The 15,064-nt window shown below is 55.2% G+C and overlaps 2 protein-coding genes across 4 annotated transcripts in view; both read right to left on the bottom strand.

The window, feature by feature from the left end:
• CYTH2 (cytohesin 2) overlaps window positions 1-2,519 on the bottom strand; it is an 8,757-nt gene extending 6,238 nt beyond the window's left edge. The window contains exons 1-4 of one of the 3 annotated variants that reach the window (XM_027080064.1): window positions 2,382-2,519; window positions 1,422-1,569; window positions 1,257-1,323; window positions 104-222 (exon numbers count right to left, since the gene is read on the bottom strand). In XM_027080064.1, the coding sequence (XP_026935865.1) occupies window positions 104-222; window positions 1,257-1,323; window positions 1,422-1,569; window positions 2,382-2,400 (353 nt within the window). In that variant the 5' untranslated portion in view covers window positions 2,401-2,519. Of the gene's footprint in view, window positions 1-103; window positions 223-1,256; window positions 1,324-1,421; window positions 1,570-1,850; window positions 2,014-2,381 lie in introns of those variants that run through there. The other 2 variants (XM_027080063.1, XM_027080065.1) reach the window with 2 other exon arrangements.
• Window positions 2,520-5,583: 3,064 nt separating this feature from the next.
• On the bottom strand, window positions 5,584-9,449 carry KCNJ14 (potassium inwardly rectifying channel subfamily J member 14). Its single transcript, XM_027080066.1, has 2 exons — window positions 8,546-9,449; window positions 5,584-6,728 (listed from the first exon to the last, which is right to left on the bottom strand). The coding sequence occupies exons 1-2, from the start codon at window positions 9,251-9,253 to the stop codon at window positions 6,141-6,143; spliced, it is 1,296 nt and encodes a 431-aa protein (XP_026935867.1). The 5' UTR covers window positions 9,254-9,449; the 3' UTR covers window positions 5,584-6,140.
• Window positions 9,450-15,064: the final 5,615 nt, after the last annotated feature.

Here is a 15,064-nt window from a genome sequence, read left to right as displayed (position 1 = left end):
GGGGGGGCCTGGGGGGGGGGGGGGGGGGGGGGGGGGGGGGGGGGGGGCTGGGGACCGGGGGGGGGGGGGGGGGGGGGGGGGGGGGGAAGGGGGCAGGTCTCACCTCTCCCCCAGGTAGTCCCCGATGGCCGTCTTGTTCAGGCCTTCGCCCTTGTACAGGAAGCGGGCGATCTCCTCGGGTGTGTTCTGCAGAAGTTCATTCTCCACCAGGAACTGGATCCCCTGGGGGGTGGGAGCTGGGTCTCAGGCCTGGGTACTCAGAAAGCCACGCCCCTCCCCCCACATCCTCAGAAACCAGAGCCTCCAAAGCCACCCCCACCCTCAACGGAGTGGGGCCGAGTTTTACTTTCAGGCTTTTCCCAGGTCCTTAAATACCATCCGTCCCACGTCTTAGCCTTTGCATCTACTGTTCCCTCTGCCTTTGCCTGGTTAATTCCAGGCCCCCCCCGGAAGCAGGGTCTGGCAAGGAACAGCAGCTCCATGAATGTTTGCTGAATGACTGAACAAACTACCATTGCTTTGGACAAGAAGAATAAAGTTGGAAACTGTTAGTAGACAGCAGTCCACCAAGGGCTGTGAGGGCCAAGCCTCAGGCTGGACTAAGGCTTTCTCAGGCTCTCCTGATGCCACGAGGACCACCACTGTGGCTATCTCACTCTGGATCATGGTATCCATGTCTAGGGGCTCCCTGAGGGCAAGGCAGGGTCAAACTCTTCTCTGGGTCCTCAGCATTGCCTAGCAGAGGGGCAGGCCCGAGGGAGGCCTCAGGAAATGGGTGTAAAATGAATGACTGAATGAACGAACATACATCTTTCCTCCACCTGGTGAATACTAACTCATCCTTCAAACTTGACCCGAATATACCCTCCTCAGGGAAGCCCTCCTTGATGCCACCAGGCTTGCTGCCCTGAGTGTCCACAGCCCTGGTACCTCTCTCTCTCTCTGTCATGGCACTCGTCAACACTCTTCTGTACACATCTCTGTCCATATTCCCTACCAGACTCAATCGAGCTCCCCCTGGGGACTCCAGGTGACAACAGAAGTGGGCCCTAGAATATGAGCAAAAAGGGGAAGAAGACCCCCCCGGGCGGAAGTTCCAGCCCAGGAACAAATGCAGCCAATATCTGAATCCAGGGATCAGGACCACGTCCGTGCACCTAAGGTAGACCTTTAACCACCATACTTCTGAACAGAGATGCCAGAATCCCCCGTCTGGATGTCTGCCTGGCTGATCCCAGCCCTGTGGCCCCAAGCACCTTTTTGGGGTCCATATTGAACTTCTTCCTGCCCATTGCCATCTTCCGGTTCCGTTGCAAGGTCTTGCTGCAGGGACAGAGAACGGAGGATGGAGGGTCAATGCCTGGGCATCCCTGGCCCTGGCCTGGCCTCGTGACCCCCAGGTTCCCTGCCCCAGCCCTCACCTGCCCTCATTGGCCTCCAGACCCTCCACCTCGCTCATGGCTTCGCTGAGCTCCTCGCGCAGGCGCTGGATCTCCACCAGCAGCTCCTGCTTCCGCCGCCGGATGTTCTCCAGCTCCATCCGCTCCTCCGGAGTCAGGTCCGGGGGTTCTGGAGGAGGGGATCAGGGGTAGGAGGTCAGTTCTGGGGACTGGGAGCGTGGACTTCTGAAATCTGGGGGAGGACAGGGCTCCTAGGTTCGGGGGCAGGAGGAGAATGAGAGTCCAGCCTCCTGTCTACTGGAAGACAGGGTACAGCCTGGACTCCTCAGTCCAGGGGACGAAGGGCTAGGAACCTAGACTCTTTAGTCCTAGGGGAGAAGGGGATTGGGAGCCTGAACTCTTAGGTCTGTGGGGAAAAAAGGCCTGGAAGCTTGAACTTCGGTCCATTACTTGAAAGGAGGCTGAGGCCTTGGTTTTCTGCCTCCATTCTTGGCGAGGTAGCTGTGGATCTGGGTGTCCGGACTCCTGGGTCCATGGAAAGTAACTATGGCAGGCGAAGCTGATAACAGCTTGCAAGAGTTGAGGAAGGGGGCGGGGCATCGAAGGCCCCCGTCCCCGCCTTAGCGGAATCTGTAGTCCCCAAGATCTCTCCTCACCCCAGCGTCCCCAAAAGCCCCCTCCCCTCTCCCAGCAGGCACTGGGCTCGCCCGGCCCCTCCAGAGGGAATGGTTCCTCCCCGGCCTCGCCTCCGCCGCTCCCACCCCCTCCCGCTGCCACCGGAAACAGGCTCGGCCCAAACAATGGCCTGGAACGCCCCACTCTCCTGCCCCGCCGGAAGCCCGTCCCGTGCCCCACAAAAGCGAAGTGACGACGGAGCCGAACAGCTTCGCAGGGCGCGCGCCGGGAAGAACGCTCGCGGCAGAAGGCTGGGGCCGAAACGCTCCATCCGCTCCCAAACGGCCCCGCCCCTCCCCGACTTACCATAGACACCGTCCTCCATGGCGGCTAGGAAGGCCCGCGGGGAGTCCGGGGCGGTCCCGCCGGTCGGGCCTGGATCCGCGTTGGCCCGCGGGCTCGGGTGAGCCCGCTCAAACGCCCCGGGAGCCACCGCCGCCTCCTCAGCGCCAGTCCTCAGCGCTGAAAAGACTCTCCCTTCGCCTCCCAACCGCCCCGCCAGTAGGGACCGCCCCTCGTTTTGACACCGCCAAATCCACGGAGGGCCCTCTCGTCTGCTCCGCCTCCGATACCGAAGAATCGTCCTCCAGGGCCAATAGACGCGCAAGGAGTAGACGTAGCAATGTCCGGCCGGAGGTAGACGGTCTGTGGGGCCAATCGAAGTGCGAGCAGGGGCCGGGCCCCGCCTCCGAAACTAAAGAAGGCTCTTGGCTGGCTTGCTTACCAATGAGAAGCCTCGGAAAGGAGTTGCGTGGAGGTGGGACTAAGCAGAAGCAGAGAGAACTACGCCTGCGCAAGGGCTCTGGGCCCTAGGATACCAGGTCAACTGAGCCCCGCCTCTAGCAATACGTTGCTAGGGGGCGGCCCTTTGTTGGGCTTGTTGCCAGGGGGCGGGGCCACGACCCTCGGTTATTTCCGTGAGCCACACCTCCTAGCCGGCCCAGCTGGCTTTTGACTGCAGCGGTTGCCACGCAACCGGGAGTAGCTTTGGCTCAGCTTTCTTTTGGCTTCCTTCCTCCGGGTACTGGCTCCTCCGATCTCCAGACCCATTTCTTACCCTCTTCCTTGACCTCCCCATCCACCTCAGCCTCTTCAGAGTCAAGGAGTGGTGAAACAAAAGACTTATTTTTTTCTTCCAAATGCTGCGCTTTTTAGTCTCAGTCGTGGAGAACGGGACAACAGAGGAAGGCCAAATACAGTGAAAGCACAGGCTCCGCCTTCCTGCCTCAGGCTGCCTCTCAGTCTCCTCTCTCTCTCCCCAAAAGTCCTCACCTTATTTTAGCATCCTTCTCCGCTACAATTCCCCTTTCCTCAGCATCCTCCCACCTCTGATTCCTTCCCTCTTCTCAGAGTCCTTTCTGTCTTCTGTGACTCGCTTCCCCCTCCTCTCATACTCTTGCTCTTAAAATCCTCCCTCCTCTCCAAGTTCTCTCGCATCTGAGGACATTTCCCCTCCCCCACCTTTCATTCCCATTCCTTGCAGGCAAAGCGCGTGCAGGGGTCTGGCTCGGAAGGAGATATTGGGCACCCCCGAAACGGGCAGGTCCCTTATCAGGTCTGAGGTGGTGTCTGGGCCTGGTCCTCACTCGCCTTCCCTGAGCTAGGCAGGTGGGGACACATTCCGGGACAGGACCTGGTTAAGCTGACAGATTAGCCACGGAGCCTCCTAATCCCCTCAGTGACCTTTATGAGTGGCTCAAGCTCTGCCCTCCCTAGCAGGAACCCAGGTTGCACCAGCCCTGACCCCACTCTCTCTCCTTCCAAACAGAACCCTTTTCCTGTCCCTTCACCCCCAACTTAACACCCTTCTTCATGCCTGGGTTTCCTTTGCCCCCGATACCTACCCCAGCCACCCTGAGCTGGGGTAGCAGCCAGCTAATTAATCCCATCCGGTTATTATGTGGGGATTCTTCAGGATAAAGGGAGGTGGGGAAACCAGAAGGGGGACCTGGGTTGATGCAGCACTGGGGCAGGCTGATGGGTAATGACAGTGCCTGCCCTCAATCCTGGGACACAGGGGTGGGAACGTGTCCTCCCTGGCACTGGCTCCTTCTGCGGCTGGCTTCTAGCCTGCTGGGCACTTAGGTAGATAGCAGCATGGGCAGGGGCCAGATCCAAGGACCTGTATGTACCCCAGAAGCACACTCCCAGACACACCATTCCATCACAGGGCTCCCAATGATCTAATCTGGGGGACAAGTCTCCCCCTAAACACATACATTCCCCTGGCATTCAGAGTTACCTCCTCCTTCCCCTGCCCCCAAGCTGGACCAGAGAGGAGGTGATTCTGGCCCTGAGCCACAACCCTCCCTCCCCCTTGCCTGCCCTGTCATTCAGACATCCAGGTTCAGACCTGGCCTCTGAGAGCATCTCCCATCCCTGTTGCCCCCAGAAGACCAGGCATTCCAGCACCAGGGAGAGCTAGGGTATCTCTAGGACCCTCACCCCCATCCAACGCTCAGTGAAGTGAGGAATCATCCTCGGGGAAAGGGCCTTGGAGAACTTCAAGTTCCAATACCTCATTTTTACAGTTGGGGAAACTGAGATGAGGAGAAGGGCGTGATTTGCTCAAAGTCACACAGTTAGTTGAGGCAGAGCTGGGGTCTAGAGCAAAGCTTCCTGGATCCTTGCAAAGCACTCCATTCCACTAACTCAAGCTCAATTTCTAACCCTACTGTAGGAACACAGGAAAAAATAGATAGATATCTTTATTTATATTATATATATATAATACACATATGTATAACATCTTTAAGAAATAGACACACATCACTAGGTGGAAGATTCCAGAGCACTGCAGACTCACCAGCCTTGGGCCTCTCCCTTCCCTTGCCCAATAACTAGCCCTGTCACCCACAGGGTCTCACCCGAGCCCTCACCTTCTAGGTCAGCCCAGCAATGCTGCCCGTCAAGTCCCGAGTCCACCTCCTCAAACTGCCAAGTTCTAGGAGCTGATTAGAACTTCCGGGTTTTGATGACGGACAACTCTGGATCCCTGGAGCCTTGATTCCTTTTGGCATTACAGAACCACAAAGCAGTCATCTATCCTCATTGAGAGTCTCCACTCCACTGGGCAAACTGCAACCAGCACACCTCAGACATCAGAATTGCCAATCCTTCCCTGACTCTGTGATCAATCTAGAGCCACAGAATCTTGATTCCTCTGGACATTCTAGAATGGCACTTAAAAAAGACACAAAGCCTGTGGATCATGTAGAGCGTTGATTCTCCCCCTCGGTTCGATGTTCTAGAGCCAGTGGTCTGGAGTTATCGCCTATCAAGAACTCCCAATCTGTCACTTTAGTCCTTCTAGACCCACAGACTCTCCAACTGTTTTGTGCATTCTAGAAACATAACTCTTTAGTTTCTGGAGTAGTCCAATCTCTGGTCACAGCTGTTCTAGAATCCCCAGTGCTTGCCTCTGTGGTCAATCTGTATTCACAGAATCTCAACACTGGGGTTTTCTGCAACCGCAAAGTCTTTTCCTGACTTGCAGTCAACATTCCTTGTCATTGGTCAATCAATATAGTCTTGAATTCTTGGGGCATTCCATAACTTTCCCTCCTTAGGTCGTCTAGAAAAAATGACTTGCTATGTGGTTGGCTGAGTTGAGAAGAAACAGTCCCTTGAATCTTAGGTCAATTCAGACCAACAAATTCTTCATCTCTGCTGCTGCTTGAGAACAGATGACTTCTTCCCCTGGAGGTGGGCTGTACGATCATTTCATGATCCTGCTTGACAAACCAAACCAGCCACCTAGAGGAATCTAGAAATACCAGTCCTTGCCTCTTCGGTGGTCTAGAATTCTGGATCCCTTATCTCTGGGGAGACTCAGGAATTGGGCTGACAAAGGGGTCTCAGGAGGGAGCACAGAATTCAGAGGAATTAAGGTCTAGTATGTTCATTGGTAGGTCCACTAGATGTGGCAGAATATCACCAGCTAATAATTTACCCAGCAGGCCTGTTGGTCTTAGGAAACACCTGCCCTCATTCCAGGAGAGGGCCCAATCTCTCCATCTTGCTACCTCTGGGAAAGGGGTACAAATAGGGGGGTACCAGGTTGTATCATGGGGGCAAGGTCAGCGCCAGGGTTGGTGTGAGTACTCGGGGGCTGGCAGCCCTGTCTTCTGCCTCTGCCGCATCCCCCTCCTCTTCCTCCTCTTCCTCGTGGCAGCAACTCAGAGCAAGTTCATTCTCATAGCAAAATGCTGCCAGAGAGCCAGGGAAGCCAGACTTGGGGCTGTGGGAAGCACGCTCTGCCCGTTCGTCCAGCTCCTTGGCGCTGCAGACGGGTGTCCCTGGGACCTCGTAAGTGCGATGGAAGTGGCGATAGTCAACCTCGTACTGGGAGCCACGCTGGAAGAGGACCGGCTCAAAACGATGTCCCCAGAGCAGCTCACCAGGGAGGTAGGAAGAGCGACACTGTGTGGTCATAGCTGTGGCCTCGACCATGCCCTCGAGAATGACCACCAGCTCAAAGTCAGCCCGGGCCAGCTCGGCGCGCCCTAGTTCATACAGAGGACTGGCGGAGTCGATCTCATGCACGATGGTGATGGGAGACACAAGGAAGATGCGATCGGTACCACCATCAAAGCCCACGTCCACATCCTGGTGGTCCAGCGGTATGTACTCACCCTCCGGGGTCACGCGAGGCTGTAGCAAAAGGCGAGTGGCCAAAGACAGACATTAGGGAGCAGAGAGATAAATGGAGACAGAGACAGCGAGAGGAGGGGAGAGAGATGCAGAGAAAGAGGAAGGCAGAGACCAGTAGGTGTTGGGGTGTGGGGAGAACATGGACCCAGAGAGAGGGGGATGGTAAGCCAGAAAGAGAGAAGGACAGAGACCCAGAGAGAGGGAGATGGAGGTCCAGGGAGGAGAGGACGGAGGCCCAGAGACTCAGACAGGGATTGAGGAAAGAAATCCGAGAAAGACAGGGGAGAGAAAAAGAGAGGGACAGAATGACATTCACACAGACCCACAGAAATCAGCAAGACAGAAACGGAGTTAAAGAGACAACAGAAGATAAGAATGACATCCAACCAATGACATCCAGCAATCGGAGAAGGAGGAGAGGGATAGAGAAATGGCTTTCAATATATGGCCAGAGAAAGATAAACCAGGATGGCAATCTAGGTCCAACAGCCTATGTTTCACCACTGCCTCAGGCTGGCCTCTGGGCTATCTACCCACACCCCCAAACCAACTGCCTCCATCCCCTTGTGTGTCTGTGTATTTGTGTGGGGTGGGGGCCTAAGCCCAGGCCAGGTGTTGGCAGTTTCACCCCATCTACCCACTGGTTCCATACCCACTTCCCAGGCCATGTCAGCACCCCAAAGACTTCTGGGAGAGACAGTGTCCCTCCTGGTCGTGAATCCTGGTGTTTCAGTCAAGCAGGAGACAGAGGTGGGGGGGCTGGGGACTCATTCTCTTGCCACTGTCTCCGAGAGCCCCCAGAGGCTGCTGGGAGTTGTAGTTCCCACCACAACCCCGTCCTCCCTCTTACCCCAGTCCAGCCCCAGACCAGAGTTCTTAAGTGTCTTTACTTGCAAGGCAGGGCAGCTGCTGCCCCAGAATTTGCTTAGGCAGTTTGACCACAATTCTAGAAACACAATTCTAAGGCACCTTCATCAGGGCGCTGGAAGGAGTCGCTGCCCCAGGGACCAATGGGAATTGTAGTTTTTTGTTTGTTTTGGGTTTTTGTTTGTTTGTTTGTTTGGTGAGACACTAAAATTCAAGAGTTTCCCAAACACTGCCCTGTACTTCTCTGAGCAGGAGGCTGGTGGGAGATTCTGGGCCCCTGAGGTGGGGAATGAAGTCTTTCACAAATGATGCCCAGAGGCCATGGAGAATTGTGTTCCCTGACTCTGCAGGTGTGAGTTGAGTTGCACCCCGTCCTCGGGCCTACATCTCCCACAAGCCCATAGGGGTCTGGCCTCAGTCACAGGTCTCTCTCTGTACCACAATATCTGCTGAGAATCGTAAACCTGAGCCGTGGTTTACACCACCCACAAAACTACAACGCCTCCTCAGACCACCCCAGGTGGGCAATTTCCCTGCCCCCAGAAGCTTCTGGGAATTGTAGTTCAGAGCCTTTACCGTCCAGGCGTGGACCTCGCAGGTCTGGATTTCCCACAATTTGATAGAGTGCCCATCCTCAATCCACAGGGAGCTCCATAAGTCTCAAAATCTGTCTGAAGTCTAGGCCTCCAGGAAGAAATGATCAGAGACCTTTCCCTTGGGTTTACATCTACAGCATCTCGGGGAGCCATCCTCAGCCCACAAGGTGGGGCGGAAGGGGCCCTGCCCCCAGGAGGCTGCTGGGAATTGTAGTCCAGATCCCCTCCAGGCTCCACGCACACCTGTCCCTTAGACCTACAACTCCCACCATCCCCCAGGACACCTACCCCCCCGAACTCGTGAAAGGGCCCGCCCACCAGGGGGCGTGGTCTCCCGCCGGGACTGTCTCTCACCTGCAGCAGCTGGGCCCGCACGTGGGCCTCGACGAGGTGGCTGCGGCGCAGGTTGCCGACGCGCCACATGAGGCAGAGGCGGCGGTCGCGCAGCGCCACGACGGCGTTCTCGCTGAAGATCAGTGTCTCGTTGCGCTTCTTGGGCTTGGCCATCTTGGCCATGACGGCGCCCACAACAAAGGCGTCCAGCACGCAACCGGCGATGCACTGCAGCACCACAGCGGCCACGGCGGCCGGACACTCCTCGGTGACGCTGCGCACGCCGTAGCCAATGGACGTCTGCGTCTCCAGCGCGAAGAGGAAGGCGGCCAAGAAGCTAGCCACCTGCGAGAAGCAGGGGGCGGTTGGCGGTGGGGCAGCCAGGTCGCCGTGCAGGGAGGCGATGAGCCAGAAGGCCAGGCCGAAGAGCAGCCAGGAGGCGAGGAAGGAGCAGGAGAAGAGCAGGCACATCCAGCGCCAGCGCACGTCCACGCACGTGGTGAACAGGTCGCTCAGGTAGCGCGCGCCCTGGCCGCCCAGGTTCACGAAGCGCACGTTGCAGTGCCCGTCCTTCTTGACGAAGCGCCCGCGGCGCCGCCCCACTTGCGACTGCGCTGGCGCCCACCCGTTGCGGCACAAGTCGGGCCCGGCCTGCTCCTCATCTCCCGCCCGATTGTTCGCCGACTCCAGGGCGCCGCTCAGGCGGCGCAGGGCCCTGGCCAGGCCCATTGGGCGGGGACACCCCCTCCACTTGGCCTAGCGGGGGGCGGGCGCCCCGAACCTGCGGGGACAAGAAACGGGCAGCCACGTCAGGGCTGCCGGAAATGGGGGAGCTCATTGGCCATCATGCTCCCTGGGCCTTAGTGGCCTCATCTGGCAAATGGGTGGAAAATCAGAACAGTACAGCATCAACACTGGTGGGGGAATTCCCTGGCAGTCCAGTGGTTAGGACCGTGCGCCTTCACTGCCAAGGGCGCAGGTTCCATCCCTGGTCGAGGAACTAAGATCCCGCAGGCCGCACAGCGCGGCCAAAGCAAACAAACAAAAACACTGATGGTAATACTGTAGGAGATGGTTGTGTAGCAACAACAGGAACACAACTATAGCCATAGCAATACTGTGTTACAGCAAGCACTACAGTAACTAGAGCGGACATTTATACAGCACCAGACACTGTTGTGAGCACTTTACATAAATTTAGATATTTGAACCTCAACAATGTAGACGTTATCACCCCCATTTTACAGATGAGGAAACAGAGGTACAGAAATAAGCTGGGATTTGAGTGCTAGCAGTCCAGCTCTGGAGTCCATGCTCATAAAATAAAGACTAAGCGGTCACAAAGAAAACAAACTTACGGTTACCAAAGGGGAAAGGGGCAGGTGGGGGTGGTGGATAAAATAGGAGTTTGGGATTAACAGACACACACTACTATATATAAAAGAGATAAACAACAAGGACCTACTATATAGCACAGGGAACTATATTCAATATCTTATAATAACCTATAATGGAAAAGAATCTGAAAAACTATACATATATAACTGAATCACGGCTGTACATCTGAAACTAATACAATATTGTAAATCAACTATACTGCAATAAAAATTTTAAAAATTAAAAAAAAAAAGGGCTTCCCTGGTGGCGCAGTGGTTGGGAGTCCGATGGCCGATGCAGGGGACGTGGGTTTGTGACCCGGTCCGGGAGGATACCACATGCCGCGGAGCGGCTGGGCCCGTGGGCCATGGCCGCTGAGCCTGTGCGTCCGGGGCCTGTGCTCCACAAGGGGAGAGGCCACAGCAGTGAGAGGCCCGCGTACCGCAAAAAAAATAAAATAAAATAAAAAAAGACTAAGTGGTAACTGCTGCTGTGACTCCAGCTTGGAGAGATGAGACCGGGCTCTGAGGTCACCTATAGCTCAAAAGCTCAGAAGGCACAAGCAACAGAAGGGAAAAAAAAAGATAACTTGAACTTCATCAAAATTAAAAACTCTTGTGCTTCCAAGGACACTAAGATGAAAGTGAAAAGACAACCCACTAATGGGAAAAAATAGTTGCAAATCGTATCTAAGAAATTTGTATCTAAAACATATAAAGAGCCCTTATAACGCAATAAGAAAAAGCCCAATTTTAAAATGGGCAAAGGATCTGAATAGGCATTTTTCCAAAAAGATATACAGTTGACCCTTGAACAACATGGGTTTGAACTGCAAGGGTCCACTTATACACAGATTTTTTTCAATAAATACTACAATAGTACTACATGGTCTGCAGTTTGTTGAATCCTTGGATTCAGAACCATGGATACAGAGGACCAACTCTAAAGTTATACTCATATTTTCTACTGTGCAGAGGGTCAGCACCCCTAACCTCCATGTTTTTCAAGGGTCAACTGTACAAATAGTCAATAAGTATAGAAAAAGATAATTGACAACATTATGCCATCAGGGAAATGCAAATCAAAACCACAGTGAGATACCACTTCATACCCACTTAGGATGGCTATAAAAATTAGAAAAAACAAAACCAGAAAAGCATTAACAAAGATGTGGAGAAATGGGCACCTTCCTATGCTACTGGTGGAATGTAAAATTACACAGCTGGTGTGGAAAATAGTCTGGCAGTTCCTTAAATGGTTAAACATAGAGTTACCAATTCCACGCCTAAGTATCTACCCAAGAGAATTAAAAATAAGTGTCCAGGGGACTTCCCTGGCGGTCCAGTGGTTGGGACTGTGCTTCCACTGCAGGGGGCTCAAGTTCGATCCCTGGTCGGGGAACTAGGATCCCACATGCCGTGCAGTGCAGCCAAAAATTAAGAATAAAACCCAAAACACAACAAAGTGTCCACACAAACACTGTTCACAGATATTCATAGCAGTATTATTCACAATAGCCAAAATATGGTAACACCCAAACATCCATCAGTTGATGAGTGAATGAATAAAATGTGGTCTATCCACACAGTGGAATACTACCCAGTAATTTTTTAAAAAATGGCATGATAGATGCTACAACATGGATGAACCTTGAAAACACCATGCGAAGTGAAAGAAGCCAATCACTAAAGACCATATATTGTGTAATACCATTTATATGAAATATCCAAAATGGGCAAATCTGTAAACTGAGAAATAAGACTAGTGGTGCCCAGGACTGGGGAGATGGGGGGATGGGGGAGCGATAGCCAGAGGAATGGGGTTTCTTAGTGGGGTGATGAAAATGTTCTAAAATTGATTGTGGTGATGGTTACACAACTCTGAATATACCAAAAAAACACTGAATTGTACACTTTAATGTGTGAATTGTATGGTATGTGGGTTATATTTCAATGAAGCTGTTACAAAAAAACAAAAACATACAGTAAAACCCAGGCTTGGCCCTGGCTCTCAAATCGTGGGGAAACCTTTCTAAACCTGTTTCCTCAGCTGTAAAACGGGGAAATTGGATTTCATCAAGGTCAGGAACGGTCTTTCAGTCATATAGACCCAGGGCTCAACCTTGACTCAGTTGCTGACCCACTGTGTGCCTTGGGACCACTGGCTTCATTTTCTGGAGCCTCAGTTTGCTCATCTGTGGAATGGGGATTTAAAAAACAAAAAACAAAAAAAAAACCTTGAAAGGAAGAGGAATCCAGAAGAAAGAACTTGGGCTTTTGAATCAGGCAGTTGTAGGTTGAATCCCAGCTCGGGCACTTACTAGCTGTATGACTGGTGGCAAGTCACATCCCTTTCTGAGCCTCAGTCGCCTCATCTGAGAAATGGAGGGAATCTTAGCAGCTGAACTAGGAGGAGGGAGAGGAAGAGCGGAGGGGCCAGGCATGGACCTGCAGACCTCACTGCCCTCCAGCAGTTGCAGGGTTAACATCTGGCCCTGTGGTGGAGGGACTTCCGGGACCTGTCTGGGCTAGGGGTTAAATGTTTTGCACATCAGTTCCATCAATACCTACCAAGCACCTAGGTGCTATAAGCCCCCTGTGCCAGGCTCTGGGGATCCTCATGGGCTTCTTAGCAGGGCTGGGGGCACTCACTCCAAGGAAAGCGAGTTGTTAGTTGATGTCAAGTTCAACATCGACAGGTACCCACTCCCCTGCCCAGAGCTCTGCACTTGCTGTCCTTGACCACCCAGACAGCTCCGCCACGTGGGATTTTCTTAGGCCCATACTGCAGAGGCAAAGCTGAGGCTCACGTCAGAGTGGACCGCGCCTGGCTGTGTTCAGCGCCCATGATGTGCCCCAACTCTCTTTTTTTCAGCCTCAACTATTCTGGGCATTAGAGATCGTTCTTCCAGAAATGGGAAACTGAGGCTCGTCGCTGAAGGGGGCAGGTCTGAGGTCAGAATCCAGGCTCTGACCTCGACATTTGCAGCCCTCTCCTGCCTGGAAGTCCCCACTATGCACTAGTCTCCTCTCAGGGGCCACCTGATGACATGATGGGGGAGGGGCCGTGGGGGACCGGAGGGGCCTCCTCACACGCAGTCACCCATCTCTGATGCAGGGACCCTTGGATGCAGGGGCTTTGCTTCTCACAGTAAAGCAAACTGAGGCGCTGAGGTCCATCCCTTGTGCCAGGTCCCTGAGCCAAGGAACAGCAAACCCTGAACTCCCATCCAGCCTTCTCGGTGCCAAAGCCTGAGTGACAGACCGGACCGCAGACTACCCGATCGCACACTCCTATTTCCTGAGCACCGATGTCCCAGGCCTTGCCAAGCTCACCAGGTATCTGCAGCCCGCCCGCTGCACTCCACCAGACCCCGCCGCTCACCTTGGCTGCTCAGGATTCTGGGAGGTCAGGATCATCACTCCGGTTCACAGGCTGGGGAGTGGGCTCAGAGACCTGGCCAGACCCACAAAGTGCCAGGGGTGGGCTGCTGCTTTGGTCCTGAGCCTTTCCAACCCAGGACTCTGCTTTCCTAAATCCTCCTGTGCCACCCTCAGCCCCGTGAGGCAGATGTGATCTCGTCCATTTCATAAAGCAGACAGGAGGGGCCTTCACCTCTAGGGGGGGGGTCCTGTCTGCATCCAACGCGGCCCAGTTCACAGGCAGCACATGGGACTCGGCCTCAGGGCACACACACCTCCCACCAGCAACGGCAGGACCCCAGAGAAGAGGACCCAGAGCCTGAAGTCCTCCCCCCCACCTCCCCCTGACCTGGGAGAGCAGCTTAATGTTTCCATATAAAGGCGACACGGGGCTTAAGATGCATCAACTTCACGTCAAAGTCACTGTCTAATCTGGGGCTGAGAAGCCCCGCCCCAGGTGCCACCCCCCCTCCGCCCAGAAGCACTTTCACACGCTCCCTGAGACCCTGGCTGTCCCCTCACAAGCCCCCCACCCCCCGCTCACTAGTGGGGTCTGGGCAGCAGGTTGGAGGGCAGAGATGGACAGGAGGGGATGTGGTGTGGAGACTGAAGACAGACGAGGGTACAGAGGCTCAGAGATGGGCAGGGAGGGCGAGTGTGGAGGGGCAGCCCTGAGATGGAGGGAAGGACGGAGACCCCCCCCCCCCAGGGGGTCACAGGAACCCAGAGGGGACAGAGGCCCGGAGAGAGAGGGGGACAGAAAAGAGGCAGGCAGCCTCGGAGCAACCGAGCAAAGAGAAGTGGACACAGGAGCTGTGGTGACAGAGCCAGATGGGGGAGAGATGGGACAAGACGAGACGCAGGATGGGGGGCACGGGGGAGACAGTGAAAACAGGCAGAAAACGGAGGTGGGCTCAGAGCTGGGCGGAGTGAAGCTGGGCGGGGGAGATCGCTCTGGGGCTGGAACGTGTCACTGAGTGGGGAACGGTGAGGACGGGCTGCAGGTGCCGGGGCAGACCCCCGAGCAAGGAAGCTGGGGGCGGGGACGGCTCTCCGAGCCAGGACCCCGGCCCTGGGGCTCTGTGCGGAGACACGTACCTGATGGGGCAGCCCACCCCCATGCCCTCTGCCGGGGGCTCTTCTGTTCGGGCCGACGCGAGCCTCTGTGGGTGCTGAGGTGCTGCGGCCCGTCCTCGGCCCCAGGGGCCTTGTGCCGGGTGCCGACCTCTGTGTCCACAGGAGGATCAGAGGCCTGGCCCGAGGGGGGGCAGGGGGTGGGGCCAGCTCCGAGCTGCAGAGGGGGAGCCAGGGAGGATGGCCAGGCAGGGCGGCTGGGCCTCGGCCCAAGCAGGCTGGAGAGGAGGCGGTGGCAGAGGAAAGACACAGCGGGAGGGGGCATGGAGACAGAGCTTGGGGGCCAGGAGATGCAGGAAGATGGGGACACAGATGAGGGAACAAAGAGATGGTGAGAAAGCGATCATGAGGGCAGTGGTGGAAAGACAAGAGACACGGGGGGCGTTCCGCCTGAGGTGAAGCCTTAAAAAGTTGGGAGGCACACCTGAGATCCCCCCCCCAGAGACCTAGAGTGAGTTCCAGACGGAATAAGACATCGGGAAGGCAGGACCTTATAGCACCCAATGGGCTGGGGGTCGGACCCAGTGGCCTAGGGACAGCCGGGGGCCAGGTCCTCCCTCCTCCTCATGAGGCAGCGGGCAGAGGGACGAGTCTCACACACTCCAGG

This window comes from Aethalodelphis obliquidens, unplaced genomic scaffold (genome assembly GCF_003676395.1).
Source record: "Aethalodelphis obliquidens isolate GAN/ISIS:26980383/991018 unplaced genomic scaffold, ASM367639v1 scaffold43, whole genome shotgun sequence".
Classification (NCBI taxonomy): domain Eukaryota; kingdom Metazoa; phylum Chordata; class Mammalia; order Artiodactyla; family Delphinidae; genus Aethalodelphis; species Aethalodelphis obliquidens.
This window is presented reverse-complemented; position numbering and strand designations above follow the sequence as displayed.

Bases quoted from the DNA above. Each gene is read 5' to 3' on its own strand.
- KCNJ14 (XM_027080066.1), bottom strand. From the start codon at position 9,253: ATGGGCCTGGCCAGGGCCCTGCGCCGCCTGAGCGGCGCCCTGGAGTCG. The intron at 6,729-8,545 runs GTGAGAGACAGT...CTTTTGCTACAG, and splicing joins TGCGGGCCCAGCTGCTGCAG to CCTCGCGTGACCCCGGAGGG.